At 42.3% G+C, this 27640-nt stretch overlaps 1 protein-coding gene across 2 annotated transcripts; it reads right to left on the bottom strand.

The window, feature by feature from the left end:
* Positions 1–85: 85 nt before the first annotated feature.
* On the bottom strand, positions 86–26869 carry NUTF2 (nuclear transport factor 2). Of its 2 annotated transcripts, none has more exons than XM_072872337.1 (5): positions 26786–26869; positions 16176–16300; positions 12702–12773; positions 8490–8588; positions 86–610 (listed from the first exon to the last, which is right to left on the bottom strand). In XM_072872337.1, exons 2-5 carry the CDS (start codon positions 16272–16274, stop codon positions 497–499), a joined length of 384 nt encoding a protein of 127 aa, XP_072728438.1. In that variant the 5' UTR covers positions 16275–16300; positions 26786–26869; the 3' UTR covers positions 86–496. The 2 variants fall into 2 exon arrangements, with proteins under 2 accessions (XP_072728438.1, XP_072728439.1); XM_072872338.1 differs by lacking the exon at positions 26786–26869 and adding an exon at positions 17771–17897.
* Between the last annotated feature and the right edge of the window lie 771 nt (positions 26870–27640).

Genomic DNA, 27640 nt, shown 5'->3' with positions numbered 1-27640 from the left:
AAACATTACCTCACCAGGCAAACAGAGGGTATCCAAAGCAAACAGTACCATATACTCCATATCCAACTCATTAAAACAATTTAAACTGTTAAGAAAATCTCATGGTTTTATTGTGTAATGTAGCATTGAAACATCTGAACAAATCAATATCTGGGCTGTGCAGGCTGCTGTTCTTTCATTTCTTTGGGTTATAGAGCATCTCATCAGTAAAGAAACAACAACCTTTTGCATTATAAATTCTTTCTGAGGCATGCTGGTACAACACAAATTTCTCTTGTCAAATGCAGCTAAGTCTAACTTCCAAACATCATGCACAAGAAACTCATCTAGTGACAATGTAAACTCAGCAGAAGGGCAGGTCACAGGTCTTGCTTGCTCACGCTCTGCAGTGCTGCAGGTTTGTGTATGATATTTGGAATGTTCTGTGAGTGTGAATAATACCAGTAAGAGAAGAGGAGGGAAAAAAAAAAAGCATGGGTGCCTCAGGGTTGCCAGCTCAGCCAAAGTTGTGCAATGCTAGCCTGAACATGTCATTGGTGCAAACCCAGGCATCGTTGATGTTCTTTAATAGAAATATCTGGTGGAATCCCATGATAGGGTCTTCATCAGCCTGTAGAAAGAGAGGAGAAAAGTTCAAAAAGCTCTTTTTTGAGAAATGTATTCCAAAACTCACAATAAGATGACTTAAAAGCCAACATTAACAGTGATGTCACATGCTGTAAGATGCCTAGTACCTCAAGAGAGACTAATACAACCAGAAGTTCTGTTCCAGGGTGCCCTGCGGACACTTAGTGCCCAATGACACAGAAATCCTGCAATGGCATCTCAAGTTGGGATTTTCTGGAAGACTTGCAGACATCTCATTCCAGCAGCTTCACAACACTGATAAGAGCGTGCCTGCCTCAGTGCTGAATCACAAATTTTCTTTGGGCCTTGCCCAGGGACCAAGCATAAAGCAAGGTATTTCAAAATCAGTCTGTAGCTGCTGTACTTCGGATTGATGACAGAAAAGAGTTTCTGTAGAAGTCAGCATCAACAATATTGCCTGAATGATCTAGGTAATGATCTAGACTTCTGAAAGCTTTCCCAGAGCAGGTACAGCTGGCCACCAATGTGGTACTTCCCACTTCCACTGTCTAGGAACAGCTCAAAGGGAGTAAAGTATCTGCTATAGCTGTGACGAGATGTTCTAAGCACAGGGATCATTGCAGCAGTGCCTCAACTCCTGCCTTTGACAATTCATCTAGGTGGGTTATAGTACCTGCACAATATTTACTATATTACTACCAAAGCAGAAAATAGTATTAGAGGGAGACTAGTTCTCCCACCTAAAGTTTACCAGTCTCCTCAGAGACATAATGCACAAACTAAAGCCTCAAAATAACATAAATGATTCTCAAGTCAGCTGGAAATCACATAATAGGATTTAATCTAAACAGCACACAGGACCTAGCCACAAAACAATCTTCTGATACTGACCATGGTGTATTCAATTCAGCATTTTTGGAGGATTTTACACTCTGTTCTTTCAGCTCACAACTATTCAGCTTCAGAAAAGGGGGGAAATGCATAAAAAAAAAAGCATTGAAAAGCAGCAGCCAGAGGAACACATGAAACAGACTGTCAAAGTGCTGAAAGTTTATTCTCAATGCTCTGCTGCTGTCCATCAAGAAAAGCAAGGTGAAAAGGTTGCAGAGCAAAGCAGATGACAAAATAAACAAAGAAACCCCCTTTACTTAAAAAGTAATATTCATGTAAGTGATAAATTGACTGTGAAACAAGTCAGCTTTGAGGAGCAACTTGCTAAGGACATCAGTTATATCACAAAACAGCAAGTCTGCCAGAGCACTGGTAGGATGAAGTGCATGTAAAAGCAGCATTCAAATCTAAAACCACTGCAAGGATTTCCCAGTGACAACTGCCTAGGAAATAAAATGTAGATGAAGTGCAGTTTCAGTAAGTGTATGCTAATCCACAGAGGAAAACCAAAAAGGGCCCTAAATTAGCTATGGCCTCTCAGGAAAGTGATACTAAAATCTTGATGGACAATTACTTTTGTTTTTGAAACCAGCTCAGAGCTCAACAGCTATCAAGGCAAGCACAGTGTTAGCAGTTATTCGGAAAGGAGCAGAGAACCGAAACCTGTAAGTAAGCAACCATATAAATGCACAGAGAGCACCCACATTATCAAATCCTGCATGCACTTATTTAACAAAAATTAACATGGTAGAATAGGCAAAGGCCAGAGAAGGGCAAGAAAGATGAGCCAGCTACAGGACAGCTTCCTACTGAAGAAAGTAAATTGAGTATGACGCTCTAGCCTGCAAAAGTGTGATCAAGGTGGGGAGAACGGGCAAGATATCAAATTACTATAAAACCATGAAGGACAAAGTGAATGAGGAAACTACTACAGCCAGAAATTAAGAAGGCAACAAGTAAGCAGAAATATGAGCAAGTCTAAGTGTTCAGTAGACAAATGAATGAAAGAAAAATCCTCAAGCAAGACAAGTGCCAATAAAGTCACTGTTCAACAGGCTGATGAACTGGTCAGCTTTTTGTCACATTGACATATGCCTCCTCTTGCATTAGGCAGAGGCTCCATAATATTCAGCACAGTGTGAACACAAGCAATTATGCTGGATTAGACCAGCCATCCATCTAGTTCATTAGCACATATGACAACAGTCATGCCAATTATTTCAGGAGAAGTATTATCATTATTAGATCTGCCCAGAAAAGATGCTTGCATATCCATGCTGAAGAGGTGGCCTGAGCAATGAAACCCATGGGTTTTTGCCTTTTCTAGCTTTTCCTAGGTATCAAATATAATATTTGCATCCTAGTATAGTCTCACTACTGCTTGATAGTTGGTAGGTTCCTGAACATGAAGGAATCATTAAGAAAACTAAGTAGCATCAGAGAGCTGTACATTAAAGTTTGACATACGACTTGGTAAAGCATCTTATTAATGCTATCCCTTTTGACTAAGTTGGAATGAATTCATATTCACGTCAGCTCCTTTCTAATGGCTCAGTTTAAGCCAGCCAGGCAGAATCATTTAAGCTTGAATCACTTCTAATCAACACTATTAATAAGCATTTAGTATACTCTGTCGCCCTATGGTCTCTTCTTCTTAGGTCACTGAGGCATCTATTACAAGGTGCATAAGTAGTTTTCACACCAAATTTGAGCATGTCCTTACTGACATGAGTACACTTTAAAAATATACCTCTGGGAAAAAAGATATCACCACCAGATTAGTTTTAGTGTAGGTTTCCTCAATTTCCAATAAGGCTAGCTGCACTGCAGCTCTTGGTGCTTTGGCTTAAGGAGAATTTCCACCTTTCTTACACAATTCAGGACTGGACACATGAAAAGAGATGAAGAGAAAAGGGAATTCTTCCCCAAACACTTGCTGTTGTACATATGGCAAATTCCCACAATGAAGTCACACATTATTGCTTTCTTTATTCCTTTCATGTTATGTCTTCACAGCATAGAGTAGCAATATACTTTAAAAACAAGGAAAAACCTAGACTATATTTAAGGCAAATGAAGTAATTTATAGTCCGTTCCCAAAATTCTGAATACGACCTATTAACGTATAACAAAGGCCCACAGTTGAGTGACTTGAGATGCTCTAGAAGGTATAGACTAATCCTATCCCATTTTATCTTGGATCTTTATCACAGCTCAGATAACATCACTGAAACTCTTTACCCTTACTTTCTACTCCAAATTCAGCTATGTCCAACTCAAAATTTGCATTCCAGATGCGAGCCCAGGCTTGAAACACAGGGCCTTTATTTTTCCTACAAATCTTTCCTTTATGCAGTTCAAATTCTTTTATTTTTATTTTAATTCAAGGATGGCATGAAAAAGTCACAGAATCAGATTGGAAGGATCCTCTGGTTTCCAGTCCAGCTTCATGCAGCATGAGCACAGACTACCAGCAGCATTGCAGCAGCCACAGCTTTGTCTGGCAGAGTCTTCCAAGCCTCCAAGAACAGACATTTCACAAGGTGTCCAGACACCATTTCCCAGGGTTTCAGCCTTCCAGTGAAAATCTTTCCTTTGTGTCCAAACTGAACCTCCCAAGTTATGGTTTGCAACCACTGTCCTTTGTTACACTGTCTGGCACCACCAAGGTTAGCGTGCTTTCAGGCTGTCAGAAGTACTCAACTACTTTCCACTTACATTTCAGGCAGATTGCCCTTAGCTGCCTCCTCTCCCAGCTCCACAAGCTCTCCAACACTGGCCATCTTGGCAGCTTTTTGACCTCTTCTAGTTTTTCTACATCCCTTCTGACATGGAGGCTCAAAACTGTAGAAAGTCTTCAGCTCACAGAGCCATGGGTCATGTCAGAGTATTAGATGCAACACTACTTTGCAATCCAAGTTTAGCTGCACAACTTTTCTCCTCTTGTCTGGTCAGAGGCAGTCCTACTCTTTCACCAGCACCCCACAGCAACAGTTGATTGAACTGCAGGCTTGTAGCTGTCCTTATCTCAAAGGAAAGGCTTAATTACTTAATATAGCAGGTTCTTTCAGATGTTAAGCCTCATTTAACAGGCTTCAAGCAATGCTTTAAGTGTTCAGCATGCATTACAAAAACATCCAGTTATTTTAATTGCAAATTTCCTTTTGCTTTTAAGACTAGGAAACACTGCATAACAATTAGTTATTCACAATTAATTCTGCAACAATCACTTCAAAATTCACACTCCGGGGGGAGAGCCACAGATCTGCCACGTTGCTCTGAGAAAGCGCAAGCCACAGCCATGCTTCTCAGCCGAGATCAAGTGACAGAAGAGCGAGAAGAGAGCACTCCTTACTCAACCAGGACAGCGAGGATTGCATGGAAGAGAGGTAAGGCAGAAGGTTAAATGTTGTGGAGGGCTAGCCTGAAGACTTCGTTGGTGCACGCCCAGGCACCTTGAAAACTTCTCAACAAAAAGGTTTGGTGGAAGCCTAGAACCTGGTCATCATCTGCCTGAGCACGACAGGAGAAATACGTTACTAGGTGAAGCACACTGAAAATAGTGGGTGACATTCTGGATGAACATTGGCAAAGGAGTTTCATTTGGCATTCATCACACCAAATGAAACTCACTCCTAAAGGCTTAAACTGATGCTTACTCTTCCTAGTTGAGGCAAGCAAGCATGCACCCAGATAATGAATAGCAATAAAAAATGATTAACAGAATTGGAATAAGTGGAGGTATATTTATTATACGTCTACAAAAGGATAAAAAAACATTACTACCTATCCCAACATCCATTAAAGAGGATTTTTCGTAAGTTTACTTGAAAATATGCTTTTTAATTAAAGCGATTACTGTACTGCTTCTGTCAGCAAGTTAGATCCTCACTAGTAACATTCACACTACTTAAATGTTCTATCACTCTCCAACATCTTCTCCAAGAAGCTGTTGTGTCTGGTTCCATCAGTGCACATGATTATTCTGCTGCAAAAGATGTTGCTTTTTTTTATTTACAGTTCATATTGGTATTCACGTGCTGGGCTGTAGACTGGAGGAGCACAGAGGCAGATACACATCCTGACCTTGTCACAGGGCAGTAATTATTTCAACTGACCCCTCCAGCGGGGAGGCCAAAGGCTTAAAACAACCCAAACCTGAAGGCTTACTTAAGGCATAATACTCTGGTAAAGGAAATACAGAGTTTGACAGTAGTAGTCCTTGACCCTGTTATTTCTTCCAGAACTATTCTTGTACAGTTAATAAGAGAGCTGAGGCTTTGTGACAATTTGGTAGCAGTTCACCTCACAGTATATGCAGGGAGAGCAGAATGTTTTTCTGCTTTGGTTTGTTTTTTTCCCCTAAAATCAAGCAAGATCAAAATATAATGGTTTAAGGAAGAAATACAAAATGTGCCCAGCTCACTCAAGAATGAGTTTCCACTGAACTTCTGGGACTAAATTCAAGCAACTAAGGCCTCAGAAAAGCCATTTAAATATGCCAAGAATGAGTTCTTAGAAAGGGCATGTTACAGGTATTTTAGCTTTTTTTTGTATTACTCTATTAAAAGCATTATGCATGCTCCTTTATTACATAAAACAACACAAGTTTTGAAAAACTGCAGAGGATTCAAAAGCATATGCATTAAACTGTACTGGCTTTGAAGAATTTGGCTCACAGTCTCATGAAAAGGATAACTGAATAGTAAAGCAGAAAGCATGGCTTTTCCCTTCAAACCCTGCTACTGATGGTCTTCAAAGTCCCCTTTCCTTGTGCAAATTTCTCTACAGTTTTCCTTGACACCAGCAGATGTGAGCTGTGCAGAACAGCCACACCATTAAGAAGGCAACCTTTAAATAAAACTAAGAATGCTGTTCCATGTTTGTGTGCTAAAGTGTACCCCATTCAACTGGAGCGACAGATGAGCCACTTGTTAAAATGCACTAACTGAACCCAGTTGTTCTCAGTTACCGAATCGTATCGAGGACAGCACTGAGATGCATTAGAATGGCTGTCAACACCTATGTATTAGCACAAGAAAAAGTATTCTCTACATATGACAACCAGGTTCGTGCACTGGCAGAAATGGTTACTATATATGTCGTGCTACAGACTGTTACTGATCCTTTCATTTGTCCACCTGTGTAAGTATCTCAGGGAGGAGCAACATTTCCCAGGCATTAAAATGTGCTTTTTAAAGCTAAGACTGAAGACACATACACATGAAGAGTGGAAAAAATGTTGCCTCTCTTACTAAAAATTCACAAACAAGTTGGTCATTGATCATGACAATAGGTATACTTTAATCCAATATGTTCTTTCCAAGTACTTAGACGACTATCACGTCATCCCTGAATTATTCTGAATAATTTCAGCATTCCTGGACTGCATCTACAACCCTAACACCATACTGAAGGACATGAAAACCCAAAAGCTTTACAGAATCTTTAAAAACTTGGTATCTTGCCGCAGGATTCAACACAATCACTGTTGCAAGCTGTGATCTGCTATATGATTACACAATAACCTTAAAAACATGACTGTGCAAGACCAGGTGCAGATGTGAGTGGCCCAAGTCACTGAGTCAAGTAGTCTTGGTCACATCACTGAGTTTTGTGCATAACCAAGAGTAAGACAGATGAGATCAGAGTGTCTGACATCATACCTGTCCTGCAATTCAATGCCTTCCGTGGCTACATGTGGCTGTCTTTCCTCAGAGTATGTGCAGGAGGGATTGAGCAACAAGAAAGCTGGAATCCAACTTGCAGGAGCAACTTTAATGAGAGCCAAAGCTATCTATGTTAGGCTTAGAAGTGGATGCAATACACTAGGAACTGCTTTTCTCAACCACCCAGCCCAAAACAATTAAGGAGAATAGCTAAGCAAGCAGATTTAAACTTTCAGTCCTATGTTTCCTTAGTTAACAGTACAGTCAGTGGAAGTTTGAATGTTTTGATACCAGAGGTGCCATTCAGAGTTACCAGGAAAAGGAAACCTAAACAGCTATTTTAAAAGAAACTGGATCCAAGTAACTCTAAAGACTGGATGGCTTTACAGTCCTGACTTGACAGCATGGCTGGACCAAACCCTGGCAAAACTAACTCTGATAATTTTAACTATTGCTTTTTAAACACACTTTTTAAACAAACACTGCTCACTGTGAGCAAGTGCTGCCTACAGCTGACTTTACATACAGGATATTTTTTGCGGATTCCAAGACAACTTCTTTCATTGATAAGTGGTGTAATTAGCTTACAAGTCTGTGGCCCTGGTATATTTAGATCCAACGTCTCCTCAAAAGAGCAGGAGACTGGGTAGGTTTATGCAGTCCAGTATTATAACATAAACAGCAATGTAATCATACTACAGCCTGAAAAATAATCTGATTTCTTCACAAGAAGCAGCTGTTTCAACAATAAACATTTGATCTCAGAGGCAACACTCCCATTGCTGAACCAGTTTTGACTACAGAGGTACTGGACTGCATTAACACCAGAACTGTATTCTTGTGTCCTGTGACAGCAAAGAAAAAACATGGTCTTACTGAAGGGTTTTCAGCTAACAAAAAATGTCTGCTAAATCACAGCTTTATGCATACGTTACATCAAAGAGCACATTAAACTAGATGTGCTTATGTTGCCCAAGAACACTGTAATGATGCTTTTAAATGCAGAGGACACTGAAACCTTACTGCATCAGGGTAAGGGAAATATTGATGCTTATAGAGCCCATGTGATAATTGTATGCAGAGTAAAAACCATGGTACTTTGCTTGGCAGGAACATATGACTGTCAAATTACAGGTGGTTTACCTAGTGCTAGTTATCTGAAGGGATGAGCAGTTTCTTGATGGTCTTGAACAGCAGAAGAATGACATCCCAGTGCAAGCTTACCAGTGTTCCTTCCCCACCCAAGAGAGCATTTTAATATTTTCAGAAATCAGATTATTTAGAATCCTGCAAAAAATCTAAGACATAAGCATTTGTTAACCTGTAATGGAAAGAGTTTACCTTAAGCTGTCCCACTACCATACTGAGTATACAGCTGTCAGGTGTAGGTTGGTGGTCTTGTGCTGTGATGCTGTGTTGTATTTTTTGGAAAGGGAGGCTCTGCAATGAAAAGAAAACAAAATAAAGAAATGTACAGTCATTGCATTATTTAACTTACAGAACAAAGATCAAGCAAATCCAACATTATGAAGTGTTAGACTATTTTGGTAGCACTGCATTGAGAGTTGTTGCAACTCAACACTACTCAGGCTGGGTTGATCATAACAGTCGTGTTTTTCAAGCACAGAGACATGAAATAATATGTCACCATATAAGTTAAGCAGTACCTTTTCCTAGTCTAATTACACTGCCCGAAGAACTTCAGTTCATCTACAAGCTGAAGGTTCGTATGTAAAGGTACAAAGCTTCCCTGCTCTGAACAGTGTTAAAAGATTGTTTACCAGACAACTCCAAATTTCATTCTTTATTAAAATGGCTATGAATACAAAGGAAAGGTGGTTGACCAAGAACCAGCGTTCAGGACTTGAAATCCACATATCCACCTTTCCCCTTTTTTCTTTCCTTTGTAACAGCACCTGAGGGGAACCAACACAGCAACAGGCACCATCTTTGCCACGTACCAGGCAGGAGCAGGGGGAAAAGAGGAGAAGGTGGAGATCAAAAGCACACATATTGAAAAGAAAAAAGCTTTCCATGCTCATGTAGCAGATGCAAGTATGTCTGGAGTTAAGTGTGCAAGGAACACACCTTGAGAAACGCCAGACATTGGGGAGTAATTCCTCTCTCAACTTGGACCACATTCACATTCCAACCACAGACAACTCCAAGCAGTGAACACCAAATATCTGGGGGATCTCAGAGTCCTGTCACACAAACGCAATTTTGGCACTGTTCTACCAAAAGCTGCGTTAGTGCTAGACACTTAAGAAGTGGCAGTTCAGCATGGATGGAGCTCTGAGTGACCACATGGTTGATACCCAGAGTCCATCCACTGCACAGGACAGCAGCATGCAGTCATTTAAACCTCAGGTTGTACTTCGATGCCTTTGCTTCATTTTCCTGATTTGTTAACAGGTTGAGGCAGACCCAAGCATGTACTTTGACAAGTTCTGCATTTCTCTCTAGTTGAAGGAGCCTGAAAGACTTCCTAGAAGGCCTAGGTACAAGAAAAGGAGATCAGAGTCCTACTGTCAAGGATGTGAAGTACAGACTTGGCCCTGACAAGCACAAGGCTTCAGGAAGAATACCAGGAAGCTAAATCCTTGGATAACAGAGAATACAAACTGTGGAAGGATCAGTACCTGGGGAAGCAAAGAAAGTGTACAGAGCAGCCCTCTAATCACAGAAGGACACTACTCAAGAACACTCTCTAATAAAGCCTGCAGTGTTTCCTCTTGGCTGGGAGAACAATCCCAACCCACCATGAACTGCCAGATAAGCCACTGGTTTGTAATACGGAATAGACATTTAGTAACAAAAAAAAAAATCCAGAGCAGTCTTTTCTGAACTACCTGCAGAATATTTTCCAGGGTCACCATCCCAAACTTGAATGTGCCTGCACAAGCATAGGCTGGGACATTGCACACCCTTCCTTTGACAAATGGAGTACTATGAAACCTGGTCCCACCTTAGCACAACAGCTTCTTGAATGAGTCCCGCAAGAAAAATCTCTTGAAAAGGCAGAGAGATGAAGGGGAATGAATGTGGTTGTATCCAGAACCCAGCTTCCAGTGTGACAAGATGCCAATGAGAGGTGAGACTGGGGAGAGAAGACAGGAAGGAAGGAAAGGCTTCAGAGTCAAGCAAAATGGGACCTGCAAAAAGTGACCTGCAAAATGGTGACAATGAACCAAAGACAAGGCTGGGTAAGGTGGTGCCTGTTTCAAGTATCCGATTGTCCCCTTCAGAGAAAAGGACCCCAATGGTTGGCCAGCCGAGCGAGCTACTCTTCATGTGATGCAGTGGGGGCAATCCCACTGGAAAGAGTAGGGTCAGCTGATAGGAAAGATCACCTATTTTTAGGATGGAGAGAAGCTACCTCAAAAGGATTGTTGCTTATGGGCATCCATCTGTACTGGAGAGAAGCATTTCTTGATATGAAGAGTACAATAAAAGTGACTTAAGTGAGAAGCCACACAACAACAGCCTCTGACACTAAAACTTGTCTGGGCTTTCGCTACCAAAACATGGAATCCTCCTTGAAGTCAGGTAAGATAAATTCTGCAAGAATAAAGTCAAGTAGCTTAAACTCACTCCTGGCAACAAAGCTACCCATCCCAGCTTCCTCCTTCGTCCAGGAAGTTTGTAGAACTACAGGATTATCTCAAATGCTCAATGTAAATCAGGCTGCCCCCTGATTAGGACAGGCACTCTATTTGAAACAATTCCTAAGTCCAGCACCAATTAACACAGAAGGAACAAGTGTCAACTCCCTTTCTGTAACAAGGTACAGGTGCATCAGTGCTAGCAAAGCAATGCCTTTACAACCTTGCCCTACTGTATTAGCATCATCTGAGAGAGTAGGTTGAAAAGGTGCCATAGTGTTGCTGTTACACAGCAGAGAGCTTGCTGTAAAAGAAAATCCTGCCCCTTGGCACTTACACAGATTAATCAGCCAGGCACTGAAGAACGCAAGACTGCAGAAGTGCAAAAGAATTCCAGAGTCAAACTTTCAGTGGTCTGCTCAACTGACTAAGAAGCTCCAGAAGCACAAACAGAGAAGGTGTGCACATTACCTTGAAACAGCAAACAGAGCCTAGCGCTGACAGAGGTATGCTGAAAGACATTAGAGTCACGGTAAGTTGATACAGCCCCATAACAAGCCATGGCAGTGGAAGGGCATGGAATAATTTTACTGCATTTCTTCCTTACTTTAAGCAGATGGATACAAGTCAGAAAAACTTTATCTGAGACAAAGTAGCATGCCTTCACTCACCAAGCAAGACTGTGCAGCAGGCACATGAATCCAGAGGGTCCACTGGCACCACAGACAGGGAAGGTAAAGATGAGTAACATTCTGGTGGGAAAGGGGCCGATCTGCACTGGGCCAGATCCAAGGCAGCAGTCTGAGACACTGTGGCCAAGCAAATGCTTAGCTGGTTGGGTATCTAAATGGCTGCTAGCCCAGAAGTCTAAAGAACACTGAGTACACAAACAAGCAACTCTGGAACTTGAGTATCTCCTCATCTGGAAGCCAGCAGTTGCAAGCTGTGCTATTCTGAGGTGTCTGGCCTTCTCAAAGGCAATGCAGGCACCTAACAACACAGACCCAAGGGCAAACCTCAGCCTTCACAGTTAAAGATGTCTTGGATGAAAGCAGTGATTCCAAAACACAGGAGCAGTAGCTGTACAACAAGACAAGCGAAGTCACACACTGCAAAGAAAAATCTTTGTAATAAAAATGGTATATCTGCCTGATATACCATGCTCTGAGCAGAAGATACACCATGATCTGAGGACCTAAAGCATGCCCTCCACATATCTTGCAAGAGAAGCAAACTTTCTAGTTTCCTGACAGCTTATAAGCGCATCCAGTTTTATAACAGAAGCATGGATTTACCCAGAAGCTAAAACTTCTCCAAGTTTAACTAAATGAACATGGAGAGAGAGCTTCATTCTCTAGACAGTAAGAAATGCTTTCCTCTCACTTGATGAACAAGAAACACTGGTTTCAAAATTCTGAACCGTAACTGCTCATATCTGAACACCTGACAAATTCTGCATTGAGGATAAGTCAGGTTCTCCACCATAGAGTTTATTTGCAGTTTATATATCAGAAAACAAATTGTTCCTTGCAATAACATGTTTAGCCTCTACCATAGGCAGATCCAAATAACTGGTTTGCTATTGCTACTTCCTGGGCATACTTTAACAGAACAAAAAGACACCTTTAATTCCTCTAGGTCATGGTGTCAACTTATGAACTATACTTTTTAAAAAATAAATCAGTAATGTAAAATGCAACTGCAGTCACAAAATAACCTTGCAAACTAAGGGAGTTGATTAACATTCCACCATTAGAGCCATCAATGGAACACCCCACTACATAGAATTAAATCACAAGTAACATTTTTTGAAGACCAAAACTTGGAAACACAAGTCACACATTCAAGAGTTTTAAACTGCTGAAGTCAAAATCAAATTTTCAGAAGCAATTAATTTATAGTCTTCAGAACTGTTTCCCAAAACATTCGGTAAGGATTACAGACTTACAGAGAGTTTTTCAACAATAGCTGCTTTGCCCTGGAACTGCTGTCCTTCCCACGTAAGGCATGATGCATCAATCTGAGGGGAAAAGAAGAAAATTCATCAACCTGCTTAGGTAACCCTTAAGCAATCCTGGTAAGAGACTGTCTACTTGGCCTATACCCTTAGAATCCAGCTATTTGGAAACTACCTCAAAGGGAGATGGAAAGAAACCACAGAGAGTAACTGAAAAAGTTTGGAATAATCAACTAGAAATTAAGTAGATTAAATTTCATTATCATGATTCTACCAGCAAAAAAGTTCCTGCCTTTGGATCAAAGTTAGCTTTCAGAAGAAAATCTAAAGGATGCCAAAAAAAAATCCTATGGAGATGAAGTCAAGCATGTAGAGAGACAAAAATATATGAAGAAATCTGACAAAATGAGTTGCACCACCAGTTTTTCTTTTTTCCTCTCACGTACTGATTTGCATATCCTACTCACACCCAGAAAAGTAGAATGTGCCTCTAAAGGTTTTCTAACAGACTGACCTGCGTGGCATGAAGCGATTGAGGTGCTTCAGCCTACAAGCACTTCCAGTATATAAGGGAGGGCGTTCTGAGCATGCTATATCAGGTATAACAGCAACAGGCAAGAAGCTTTCTATTCATCTCAGGATACTCTGTTTAAACCAGAGTCACAATATCCTATTGTTGACATAGCTCTGCCTTCTCAAATCTAGTTTTAAATCTTGGCAAACAGATTTAAATTTACATTGGTTTCCACTGAGCTCAAAATCTGCCTGCTGCCATCTCCAAACAGCACCCTCACCCTATACCTGATAGCCCAAGTCCTCATGCACCATATCGCAGATGGCTATTCCTTCCACCTTTTTGAGTTTAAATACCTCGAGGAACATGATTTCCTGCTCTCTCCCATCCAGTCTTCAACTCTTACTGAAGCTCTGAATGTCTCAGCAGAAAATGGCAGATTCCAAAGAACTCCATTTGTATGCTCTCTGGTAGATTTTCCAGGCCCTGTTTTTGACACACACCATATCAAAAAGCCACTTCTTTCAGCCACGCATGCTGTGCTGAACCTGCACAACAGTCACAACCACTCTAAAAAAGCTTCTGGTCCTCCATGTATCATCAGAAGGAACTATACAGTGCAGCAAGAGCCAAAAGAACAAAGAAGGGGACCACAGGCAACAGCACGAAGCATTTCAGAGTCACAGATACAACCGAAAGCAGTATGAAGAGCCCCTGAATACAGCCTCCTCTTGAGTTTGGATGTGTTCCTTTTAGGAGGAGAGAGACTTAGATAGATTGTGTAATCTAAAGTCACACAGCAAGTCATCTGGCTGACACCACTTGCATCTTACATGACATCAACCCCTCACATTGATAACTTGAGAAGCCAGGTCATGGTACCAGGGAATGAGGCTCAAGAATTCAAATTACAGCCTTCAAATATGGAAAGCCACAAAAGCAGAGGGGACCCAAAACCTGCCTTGAAACTGAATCCACTGCCCAAAACTGAATCCACTGCCCAAAACTGAATCCACTTCAGCAATCAGCAGGTGAGCACACAGTGGTGCAGGATCGTCCTGATGTTTCAAAGAGTAGCAAAGGACATAGATTATGATGGTGAGGAAAATATGCTCTTCCTGAAACACACTACAACTTCAGATGGTACCCAATTAGTGTCCACCTGACACTGTATCAACAGTCTTGGAGCAACTGCTTCAAGAACAAAAAGCATCCCCTCCTCTATCCCAAAAGCCCTACAGATGAGAAAATGGCATAAAAATAAGGAAATATTTCATTGTAAGTAGCCACATGCCCAAAGCAGAGGAAAGTAGCAGCCACAGCATTTTCTGGCAAAATGACTGCAGGCGGATAACTGCAAAACAAGTCTTCGACTTAGTCCTCCAACTCATGTAACTCAAGCAACTCATAGCAAAAGTGACTAGCCCAGATCCCTACCTGGAATAGGTGACAAAAGCTCAAATGGATTACACCACTAAAGGAGAAAACTGAACGTTGCAGTGGAAGTAGCAATACAGGAATGCAAAACAAATCCAAGAGCTCCCTGCTGCGTTCCTGCATGCTATAAAATTTGTTTGCTCCCACAGGGTCTCAGAACGCAAAAAGCTTATGTAAAAGTGCATTTCTGCAGAACCTCCTCTAATTTAGACAAGTTGTGACCTTGATGCATTTTAGCCACACAAAACAGGGTGCCATCCTCCATAGCTTATGAACTCCACAAAACAATACATATTGGTGACCTGCATAACAGCTCTCCTGACTACATTTGCATAGGTATCTCCATTGAATGACAAAAGGCAGAAAGATCCTAAGGGTGGTAAAGGCCCAGGAGTTCATTGTGTGGAAGACCATGTTTCCAGGAATTTAAATTAGCCTGTACTTACCACCAGTCTTCTGGGGATTGAATGTGTTTTGGTAATAACATGACAGAAACTGCTACGTGCCTTCATATTTAGAGCCGTGGACTTAACACAGGGTACTTGTTTTTCTTGCTTTATAGGCTCTCTGTACACAGCTTCTTGGCCAAAATAAGGCAACAATCTAGCAGATAGCAAATACACAACAATCCAAAGAGCAAATGCTATTGATGCTGATGGATACCGCTGAGGTATAAGGAATGGTGTCAGATGGTGTTTGTGCAACAGTTTCAACACTCAAGAACTTGGTGAAGCTTCAAACAATTCATCCAGCAGATGAAAAACAGGTCATAAGAACAGGATATGCTGCTAGAAGACTTGTAAGACTTGAGTGTCTTGCTGAAATGCCTAAGCCACCCAGCAGCATTCCTCACTGCATGTTCTGGAGGAGTCTTCCCCCAAAACCAAAAGCTGATGTTCTTGGGTTGGTTAGTTAGTCTTAAATTTTGGAAACTAAATCTATTTTGCCCCAAGTAAGGAGCAAAAACAAACCCCTAACTTTTGAAGAATTTTAAACTGAATTTAGATTTCTTTAACAAATTCTAAATATTTTAACTGGATTCAAAATTTTAAATCTATTTTAATGTTCTGAGGATTAATACAGCATAAGATCTGATAAACGCCTGCAAAAACTCCTAAACACAGAGTAGGCCTTAAGTCACATCCCACTTCAAGAGGGACCCAAGCAAATCCTCGCCCATAAATTGATGGCAGACTATGGCTAGCAAACTTGCTTTTACAGAGAATTTCATCATGGGGTCACCACCAGCCCTCTCCACTACAAACCACTGTCTACAGCCAACTGCGGGTTTTCCAAGTCTGACTGCCTATAGATAAGGCAGACAAAGCTCAAAATAGAAGTGAAATGTAAAGGAAATGCAATAAATAAAAGTTGAGTAAGTGCGATTGCACTGACTGACATTCTGGAGTCAGGATAAAACCCACTATCCCACCCTGTGTATTCCCACACATCAAAACAGAGAAACCTAGACAGATAATGGGAGAGCGCCCCACCCCCCTTTTGTAGATACTTACATATATTGCTCCTAACTGAGTCCTGTCTGCATCAAAAAGCTGGTAGTAATGTTGTACGAAGCTGGACCCAATCTGCTCCCAGATAGGCTTGTCTCCCATTCTGAATCCTCACCTAAAGCCAGCAACTGTAAAACAAAACAAAAAAAACTCAGAAAGAACAATCACGTAAATAGGCATAGCACTTGGCTTGAGTATTAAGCACCAGTAAACACAGATCCTCTCAGCTGGCCAGAATTTTTCTTTGGAAAAAGTAGGACAAATCTCACCTCTGTATCCTAGACTTTTGTGAAATAAAAATCTTGGATACTAAATGGTTTAATTTCTTATTACAGTATTTGCTGATTTCTAGAGCTATTTCAGCATGAGGTCACAACTCACGTACAAAACTGGAGAGCAAGAACAAAAATAAGCGTTACCACCTTATATTCACGTATTTCAAAAATTACACCATCTGAAAAAGTTGGCAAGCGCTTGCTATTTTGACTTGATCTCATTTACTGTAAACATCTGACATGTTAATATAGATTGTCTGCAAGTGGCTTACACCAACTGATTTATCTATTCAGCTCCTCAGGTATTTCACTGTCCACAGGCCATTCTAAGGAAGAGTGTCCCTTCAATGGTACACGACAGGAGTTAATTCACTAGCTCTCTGCTTAACACAAGCCTACTTTCCTCTTCTATCATGTCACTAGGGCTGAAGTACACTTGACATTTATCCTGGAACCTATAATAATTTCAAGATACAAACCATGATTTTTCACAGTGGTGAGAATCTGCAGTTCCCAGTGAAGGTACTGGAAGCTCAGAGGCATGCCACGCTTCTGAACACGAGTCCCTCTATTTTAGAGGGATTAAACATACAGCATGTGCAGCAGTCCAGACAGACCCAGTCTAGAAACTATCATGGACAATCAGTATAGATTATTGCTTTACCATGCCATTAAATTTTTCAAGAAAGCAAATTCATTTTTTCTTTATCCTGATATCTCTCTGAAAGACTGAAGAATTGTGTTAAAAGTCAAAACACAACCATGGTGTGCTCAAAACCCACCACATTACATTTTAAGGTCTGAGTTTACTTCAAGCAAACTAAATTATACTTGCTAAACATGAAGATCTGTCAGCCACTAGTCCCTCTTTGTAATCCCTGACCAGGAACCCTTGAGCTACAGCTCTGTATTGCACTGAGAGTCTGGAAAAGTGTGAAATTGTTTTAGGACACAGGACATGACAGTTATTTTGGCTTCCTTTAGATGTCAATTACTCACACACCTGCTTAAGATTTGACAAATTCCTAAGAGAAGCAAAAAACATATTCCTAAGATCTCCACAGCAACTATTACCAGGCCTAGCTTTCTGTGCACAGTCAGACAAGAAAGCTGTTTTCATATTTTAGGCCTTTGGCTGTTTGAGCTTTACTCATACAAATGGGAACTGAAATGGGTTCAAACCCTAGACCAGAAGTTTTAAGGTTACACAAATTTGGCCAGACTTACAGAAGAGCCAAATATCTTATTAGATCAATGGCATAACAGAAGGTAGCATACAAGTTTTCAGGGCAGTAAATTCAACTACCAAAGTAAAATACAAACCAAGAACAACTGCTAGATCTTAGACATCCAGACAACTTGAGGGAGAAAGCGGTTGGCATCTGTGGAGCAGAGAAAGTGACAGCATAGAGAACTGGCCAGGTGGTTCTCCCTGCTGAGAAAAGGATGTTTTGTAGCCTGTGAAAAAAGGAGGTTCAGCAGTAGGAGCTTTGGTTGCGACAATGCACTACAAAAACATGCTACAGACTTCACGGTTTTTGACATCCAACTGATGCTAGCTGCATGCTAGTTCTCAAGTGTACCTTAGAAATTTTTTTTTTTTCAAGGATAAGGTCAAAAATGAACTTAAAATAGAAACATACCTATCCCATTTTTAAACATCCTTATTTCAATATCAACCACCTAGGCAAAATGGTCAACATCAAACTCAGTAACCCTGCACACTAACATAGACTAAAAATTCAAAGACTTATTGCCACATAACTAATATTTGAACTGCTCCAAAAAGGTCTACAATCTGGCCTTAGTCACCATCACATGTGCTCCACTAATACTTGCAATACATGACTCAGTCTGAAAGAGTTTTACCCAGTGTGATCACTCCTCTGGGCAAACAGATCACAAATTAAAAATCCATCCAAGTACAACACGTTTAAAAACCAAACCACATGCACATCCCGAACAACTTAAATGTACTTCTTTACAAGAGAAAAAGTTGTATTGATTGCACATCCACAATTGCCACATACCAGCCTAACCTGGAGCAGATGTAGAAATCAAACAACTTCAGCCTGTATTAAAGGATTTTATGTTGAAAGAAAACCACCCTAAAACCATCACACCAGCTCCCTGGAAACTTTACTGAGTGATGTCCACCCTGCTCTTAAGGAGGACTCTCATGTCTTGTTTGGAAAACCAGAAGTACTAGTACTTTGTTTTGAAGTCTGCTGTTTCCATTCCAGACCTGCAGGTACCTAGAGGTGAGTAGTCTGGGATGGCTGCGGTGGAGCCAACAATCAGTCCAAGTGGAAAAATCACTTCTGTTCACTTTTTATGGATTGTCATAGCTTCAACTTCACATGAGCTCACATCACTGTCAGATATCCTTCCTAAATATTCAAGTGCTAATCCAGTTGACAGTATCGATGTTAAATAGCCACACATCTAACACTGAAGTAGTGAAGAGCAAAAAACCACCAGCTTATTCTCCTGAAGCTAAAGTAAGTTATTGCTAAATTAAATTTACACACACACACGATGTGTATTCACCCTTAACAGCTCACTGTACCATCATACAAACTCAAGATCAAGCTCCATGCTAGCACTGCACCTCGTTTAGACCCAGAGGCTTTCAACTTCAAGGCACAACAGCCTCCCTCAAGCACCAGATGCCTTCTGTTCAATCCTGAAACTGTGAGAAAGCCTTTGAGACTGCAAAAAATTAAGGAATTTGTATTTTAAATACAGAAAGTAGTATTATGGTTTCTAAAACTAAAAATTAGTATGCTAGCTTGCTAGCTCCTTCTAAAAAAATGTATTTGTATTTTGGCAGGTAAAATACCTTTAAATAAATTAAAAAAACAGTATAAATTTGACCAGTTATAATTTTGATTTTGCCAGAAGTGAGAACCAAACTAAAAAAAAAAGCTGCTGAAATTAATGATCCTTGACCTTTTTTTTTTGTTACAACCTTGCTCTTTTTCCTGTGCCATTCATATATGGTTTTGCTGAACACACTCACTCTCCCTGGAAAGGTTTTTTATTTTCCTTTTCTGATTTGTCACCTTTTCCTCCATGCTGTCTTACATTTTCTGCCTGTCATCACAGATGTAAGAAGTTTAGAGGTACACCTAAAGAAAGAACAAGATAAGAATGATCTTGTGTTATCAAGTCCAGTCCCTTTCAATGAGATACAACCCACACAAGATTGTACTGATACATTTATCAGGCTGTTTTAATGAGATAAGTGTAATATAAAAGGCTTTTAAGATCTATTGCAAAGCTAGGAAGAATGCACATGTTCTGACATTGTCAAACACTAGGACAACACAGCTGAGCCTCAGAGCCATCCAGCCAAACTTATCCATAGTTCACTCAAAGTTTGGTTACAGAGGCAAGAATATTCAGTTAATATTAAGCCAGATAAAAGAAGTTTCAGTAAGCTAGAAAGCACATAAGATGTGGCACATCTGTCCTTTTAAAGGCACCTGCTGAAAGTTACCACTGTATAACTATTATTGGATATTCCACCTTAATTCCCCATGGAAAAGGAGATAGTTTCTTTAGGCTAATTAATTTTTTTTCCTTTGTCACTTCAAACCTACCTCACCACATCCACTTAAGAACATCACAGCCCATTTGATTAACAGCTTCTTCACAGAAGCACAGCAGCAAAGCTGAGCTACCAACACGGAGTGTAATACTTTAACTCGCATTACTCAATTTCTTGGAATCTGCTCATATTAGAGAATTTATCCCCACCTCAAATACCACCCAGCAGTCAGTGCTCAAGCTGAAACCCAATACAGTGTGCAAAAGCTGCAGCTGCCAGCAACTCTCTCTTCAACAGGTATACGTTGACACTGCAGAGCTGGGATTGCTGCTCCACAGGGGAGTTTTCCTCAGTGATGTCTAAACAAAATTTTCCAATACCTTTGCCAGGCAACACACTGACACATCCTCCAGTGTAAACTCTGGCCCTCTGCACACCTCTCGCCACACTTCCTACAGCTCTCATCCTACTTCCCTCATCCCGTGTTCATCCCTCATCCTGGCACTGCCACTGCTGCACAATGCTTTCGGGTACACAGCATCCCTGAATGCACAGCAAAGCTCCTGTGTTCAGCACCCCACAGCACAGGAGAGGGAATTCATACCCTAAACCATGCAGAACTTCCCAGTTCCCCATGACACCAGGCTTTCCTACATGCAGTCACAGACCCCCCACATCAACAGGACTTCCATAGGGCCCCACAATCCCGGCAGCCCAGCCCGCCCATCTATACCGCCCAGTGCTTCTGTTGCTGCTCAACCTTGCCAAGTCATCCAAGGCTACACTACACCCTGAAGCCTCTCTCCCTCCTTTCCCCATACGCTCCTCCAGCTTGTTGTGTCCTGCACCACCAGCCATGCTGGTCCAGGAGGGAAACAACTGCCTGAATTAGCTCCCCCTCATCTGCTTTGGCACATGGCAGGTGGCACCAATATGATGTGAAGCTGCATGACCCAAGCAGTAGTAACACCAAGGAGGAAATAAATGTATGAGACAGAGGAGGACTAGAAGAAAAAGGAGCCTTCACATAGGCCATGAGTGATCTTGAATTAGACTAGGGTTACACTAGCCTCAGGCAACAGATTTTCTGTCCACAAAATCTAGAAACACAGAATTTTTCCCATTGCCTGTCACAGCTTAGATGTTCCTATCTATACTCATCCCTCTTCCTTCTCTGCCTTAACTCCGGGCATGAGAGATCAGCATGAACACACCAAGACTGCCCATAACTCCTAAGGGGAACACAGTCCTTAAAGACCCATTTCTGCAAAAGGTCTGGATGAAAACTCTTCCCGTTGCTTCCTTCAACAAACAAGAAACCATGAAGCCACCTGGAGACAATTCTCTGTCAGCATGCTGCAGCAGAAAGTCCATCTCAAGCAGCATCACCAGAGCTACTCGGAGGTGTAACTTGAGGAAAAGCCACCTTTTTACTTGGCAAAAGTAGAAAGAGTCTCATGCAGACAGACAAATAAACAGATCGCTTTTCCTGAAACATGTAAGCACCAGTGACATTTGGAGCAGGTGGGCTATCTCTGCAGTATGGAGAAAGACCAAATAATTGTTTCAACCAGCAGCTGCATTTACTGCATTATCAGACCTGGACATATGTAAGCTTACTGTTATCAATTTAAAAAATTAAGTCTTTTTGAAGTCAAGCATGGCAGACCTGCACTTCTATAAAAATCCTACATTTTCTGAAAATGTCAACAAAAACTAGTATGAGCCATAGTAAAGTATAATGTAAATTGCTAAAGAAAACGAAGGCAGTCTCCCAGGGACTGCCACATTTAAAAAGCAAGCTGTATTCAAGGAATCAATGAACAAGCATCACAGGCAAATTAGCTCAGTAAAGACTTTCTGATCTGTGGAACACCAAGAAAGAAAACACTGAATTTAAAGAGGAAAAACCTCAAACTAATACATTCTAACATGCTAGTGGAGAAAAAAAAATGCCATCTATTATCCAGTTATGACTACACTTATTCCATAAGTAATCAGAGCATAAACAAACCACGCTCCCTGGATATTAAAAAGCTGGCCCTACGCACCACTGCACCAAAGTTAAACTCTCTAGACTGAATTCAAGCTTGTTTTCTGGAAGATTTGAAAAACAGTGTAACAAGAGAGCACCAATGCTCCCTTTAAATTGGTGCTGTTGGTCCAGGGGTACATGCGAATCCATGGCAAACATTATTTAGACCACCAGTTGCTGCACCTTTCACTACTGACTAACAAGAGTAAATAAGGACAACAAAAGAGCTCTCGGTTGTTTCAGTTCCTGTTATTCATGCAATTTCTACCATGCATGTATTTTTGATTGCTCAGATGAAAAAGAGTGAGCAGCCTTTAGACTGCAGTAAAAAAGAAAAGTAAATCAGCAAACAGTTTTTAGACTGTTTTTCCTTCAATCTCTTTTCTATTGCCACTACAACTTACAAAGATAGGAGCGTCTCCTGTGCACACTTTCTAGGAACACAATGGAACCAGCATCACAGGACCAGTTAATCTTCTCTCAAACAGATCACCTATTCAACTACACCAAGAATCACTTGATAACAGATCATCTTCCTTTAGCAAAGGCATACACTCTCAACAGAAGAAACTACACAAATTATCACAGAATAATTCAGGTTGTAAGGGACCTCCTCCAGCTCAAAGCAGGGTCAGCTAGGAGATCAGACCAGGTTGCCCATGCCTTTATCCATTTTGATCCACAAAAGATCTGATGCTGGAGACGACATAACCTCTGTGGGCAACCTGTTCCAATGCTTGACCACCCTCATGCAGAGGGCAGCTCTCCCATGTCCAACCAGAATCCCTTCTGTTCCAATTTATGCCCCTTGTCTCTTGTGCTCCCACCAAGTACCCCTCTGAAATGCCTGGCTCCGTTTTCCTGATAATGGTCTGACAGATATTGGAGGCTAGGATTAAGCCCCGCTCAAGCCTTCTCTTCTCTAGGCTAAACAAGCCCAGGCCAGGCAGAATGCACATTAACACAGGGGTGATGAAATCCTGGAACTTACTCAGGGACATCACACATCATCGGTCATTTATCTTAAACACACTGTACCTCTTTCTGAGAAATTCCAATTTAGTGGTCAATCCTTCTCCATTTGAAAACCTATAAAATTTCCACTTGAGGAGCAAACTCATGCATTCAGAGACTGCAAGAAAGAAGTGCTTCTCTTAGGTATCTCCGCTATCATCTCCACAGTAGCATGGAGGTTAACAATCTGAAAATAACTGCTCCAGGCCAATTGGAAATTATTGATTTCAACACAGACCTTCACCTAGTAATTGCTATGGGCTGCGCAAGAAATTACATTATTCTAAATATGCTTTCAGATCTAAAAATAATTAAATCTAGATATGTGAACAGTGAAAGGATGGAAAGGGATAAAGGGGAAGAGTGGCAAGACACAGACTGTTTCCTTCAGAAAAATATGGAAGATAAATTGACTTCCCCCTTCTCAGTCTTTTTATTCCTCCACTCCAACTTCATTAAAACAAATTAATGCAGGAATTATGCCAACCCAAAGTATATTTTTTTGGTTACAGATGTCAGCAAGTGCAAGGCCACCAGTAAACAAAATACACGGGGGGGACTCTGGCAAAGCTTTCACTGTGCCTACAGCTTGATGCTCATCCTACCTGCAAGCTGACAACCCAATAGAGTCACAAAGACTCAGCAGAGATGATTTTGAAATATATAGACATGTATTATATTACATAATTGGATAGGAAGACATAATGTTTTGTTGTTAAGCAACAGCCACAACACTACACATCTGGCATTTTTCCACAGTATTCTTGCTGCAATCCAAAAACTGAATTCAAGCTTACAAAGCTGAAATCACATCTCTCTTCTGCAGGATGAACCCAAAACTGCTCAGTGTTAAAGTAACAGAGGAGGCAATGGGGGATAGGACGGTGGGAACTGCTGCACCACACTTTTCTTTACCTCATAGGCACAGTAACATAACAGTTAATTTCCAAGAAACAGCAGAATATAAGATATTTCTATCTATCCATCTCTTACTATCATGACAGCTGTTTCAGGTTAAGAGAAAATTAGGAACTGATTTTTAAGTTACAGAAGCAAAGATGTCATACTAGTTATAACCTTTTTTTCTGTACCAAATCATTACTTAAAAATTAACCAGGTTTGTTCATGAACTCAGCAGCAAAATAATATTCAGTATTAATTTTTATTCTAAATAGAATTTCTATCAAAAACTGCAGTTTAATCCTTGCAACTTCTCTTGTGGTTCACAACTGAAGTTTGGCACATTTGAAAACAATCACTGTTGTATGTTTGTTAAAAGTAACCAGTTGTGTAAATACCAGCCCTGAATTAGACAGCACAAAGGTAGTTACCCCTAAAAATGTAACCCTGCATACCCTAGTGCAGCGATAAATGCAAGACGACCTAGATAACATTGCTATTTTGCATTCTATTACCCCATAATTTTACGTTTAGCCACAGCATTCCTCTATTATTGATTGGCAGCATTCAAAGTATGGAAAATCTTCTCCAATGTGCTTTATGATCCACAAGCTTTTCATGTGTGTAAGCAAGGCTTGTTATACCTCACCTCCAAATGATTGGTCTCCAATCTTTGGTTGAGCTCCAAATTTCCAAAATACACCTAAAAAAAAGTCACCGAAACTTTTCACTTACAATTCCAGAACCTCATTTCCCATCCTCCTTTGCTTCCTTTTTTTCCTCCCCTGCAACACATAATAGGCCTGCTTCCAGCAACATGGTACGTAAGCAAACAAATTGGCCATGCACAAATATGAGTATCAAAACTGCCCGTGATGCCACAATATTTATGAGTTTTAAAACAACTGAAAAAAATCATGCTTACAAATGTTACCAGTTATTAGTATATATTGCAATCCTTATAGAAAGCATACTCAACACTAGACAATCCTATTATTAATGACAGAGACAAAAGAAACCCCAACAGAGAGAGCTGCAGAAAATTGTTACCATTTGCATTTTTCTAAAGAACTGAACAGACACAGATGTTAAAACAAATATATTTCAAATCATCTACCAAACAACTTGCAATCTTTTAGGAAGGAACATAAAATAATAATTAGGACCCCCGTTGGAAAACAGTTAAATGGCCCAAAAGTAAGCCAAAATGTCATTGCACTTTAAATTAGATTATGTTTTTCACCAATAATATTATATACAGTAATTTCTCTACTCCCATGAAGAGATATGTGAAATACCTTTTTTATTGCTGCTAAAAGAAAACTTACAAGTCACACCACACACAAACACAGAAAGCATTGCTTGAACACAACTCCTCCCAGAAAAAGAGAAATCAAAAAAAGTACCAACTTGAGGAGGTGGCTGATTCAGCAATCAGATTCAACTTTCAAGCAACAGTTCTGCAACTGATTCCAATTCCTGTTACTCTTCAAGCATTTACCTGGGCTTTGTTCCCGTTTGACTGCAATACAATGTATATGCCACAAATCCAACTCTAAAATACACATTTACACTGGATGTGATGGACTTCAAATGAGAACAAACAGTTGAAGCATTACAGCCTGCCTTAGACAGGGAGTTAAATTTGAATTGCAAGAACAGCATCTTTGGGACTTAATAACTTCAGAAAGCTCTCTCATGTTAACAAAATGCAAGATATACTCCTTGCTACTGTAAATTATTGCAGGTCTTGATTGTTTTTAAAGCTAAAAAGCGACAATGGCTACAGAGGTGAAAAAAAAAAAGATCATATCTTGTAGAATCACACCAGAAACTGGCAACTCAAAGGAAAAAACTAGATGGCTACAACAGATCACTGAGCACACGCACTTTTGCTAGTTTTACTCCAAGGAAGTGTGAACCTTTCATTTTCTATATGACAAAGTGATTTAACCATGTCAGGCTAACTTCAGGCCTTGCGCAACCTTCTGGCAAAACAGTAATACCGTAAGAATGTCAAAAATACTCGAAGCAGAAAGCGTACTCAAGTACACCTCCTTTCACACTAGGCAAACCATCTCCTTGCAGTTTTCACTGTGAGAGTTCAGCCCCTCCCTGCGATACCAAGCCATCACAAAACAGGGCAGAAGCACCGACGGGCACCAAGCTCGGCGCCAAGAAGTCCTGGTACCTCAGACCATCACGACGGCAAAGCCTTAAGCACATTTGAGCAGGGACAGCACTCCTAGGAAGAGCCGCTTGCTGCCGCAGGCTGGGTACGCCGGTGAGGACGCTGAGCAGCGCCCACCGCCCGAGTACGTACCGGCCACTCGCCAGAGGTACCGGCGCCCTGAGCCTGCGGCCCGAGCTCACCCTGGCGGAGGCCCCTCACACCCCGCAGCCGGCCGGAGGAGCTGGGCCGGGAGCCTTCCAGCCCCTTCAGCCCACCACCACCACCACCACCGCCGCCGCCCGCCCGCCCACACGCGGGGCCCCGCCAAGCTGCGCCCGGCCCCCCCCCAGCCCCGTGCAGAGCCGGCGGCGGCTCGGATCCCTCAGCCGGTAAGCGCGGGCGCTGGGCCCCGGCCACCGCCCCTCGGGGACCGCGCTGCCGGCGCCTCAAAGACGGGGAAGGTCAGAGCGGCTCTGGCCGCCGGCTCCCGCCCAGCCCGGCCCGCAGCTGCTGGCAGCGCCCCGCGGCAGAGCTGGGGCCGGACCACAGGGCCACGGCCGGCGAGCGCGGGGTGGGGCGGCGCCATGTGCCGGCCCGCGGGGGGCCGGGGCCGCTCCCGCCGCCCCGCCAGGGACCCGCCACCGCCCCGCCCCCCGCACTCACCCCACGGCTCCCACTATGGCGGCAGCGGCACCGTGCGCGGCGCGAACCCCCTCAGCCTCTCTCGCCCGCCCGCCCCGCCCCGCCCCGCCGACCCTGCCCCGCGGCACGCCGGGACAGCGAGTCCCGCTGGCCGCTGGAGCGCGCACTGGAAGGGGCGTGGAGGACTACAACTCCCGACGTGGCCCGCGCCGCCGCCCGCGGTGGCTCATTTGAATGAAGGGAAGAGGACCGCGCATCGCTGGCCCCGCAGGCGGTGCCCCGGAGCACTGTGGGATAGTGGCGGAGCGTGGAGGGGCGGGGGAGGGGAAGGCGAGCACTCTCTCCCGCCCCGGACCCGCCGCCCGGTGTGCCCTGTCAGGGCCCTGTGGCCCCTGCTTGACAAACCCAGCGCCCCGGCCTGTCCCGGGGCCAGCCAAGCCGTCCCGGGGAGGGAGGCCTCGTCTCACGGGGAGGCTCCGGCGGGCCCTGTCACCCCCGCGGGCCGGCGGCCGGAGGGCAGTCATGGCTCCGGTGGCTGAGGGGACCCTCTGCCCTCCCTGGGCCCATCTCGCCTGCTCCAGTTACAGCTGTCCCTGGGTTGTAACGGTGACAGGATTTCACTCCAAAGAGGGAGGTGAGAAGTGTTGGCACACCAGGCCGGCCAGGCCCACCGTCAGAGGGTTATCGGCCCTGACCAAGAAGGTAGAATGAGCCGCAGCAAGAGCTGCAGGTCGTGAAATTCATTTTTAACTCCCCTAACAAGAGCTATACAATGAAAAGTCTTTAAAAAAAAAATAAAAAGGAATTGCTCAGCTTGCTTGCAGTGAAAGAAGTTAGCACAGAAGGTGCGGGGTGGTAGAAAAACCCCTTCAAATA

This window comes from Ciconia boyciana, chromosome 9 (assembly GCF_034638445.1).
Source record: "Ciconia boyciana chromosome 9, ASM3463844v1, whole genome shotgun sequence".
Classification (NCBI taxonomy): Eukaryota; Metazoa; Chordata; class Aves; order Ciconiiformes; family Ciconiidae; genus Ciconia; species Ciconia boyciana.
This window is presented reverse-complemented; position numbering and strand designations above follow the sequence as displayed.

What these genes read in the sequence shown, in the direction of transcription:
- NUTF2 (XM_072872337.1), bottom strand. Translation starts at nt 16,274, where the DNA reads ATGGGAGACAAGCCTATCTGGGAGCAGATTGGGTCCAGCTTCGTACAA. An exon ending in CTCAGTTAGGAGCAATATAT is followed by an intron (nt 12,774 to 16,175) that starts GTAAGTATCTAC and finishes TTTTCCCCTCAG; the next exon opens with ATTGATGCATCATGCCTTAC. An exon ending in TGGTAGTGGGACAGCTTAAG is followed by an intron (nt 611 to 8,489) that starts GTAAACTCTTTC and finishes CTCTTTCTACAG; the next exon opens with GCTGATGAAGACCCTATCAT.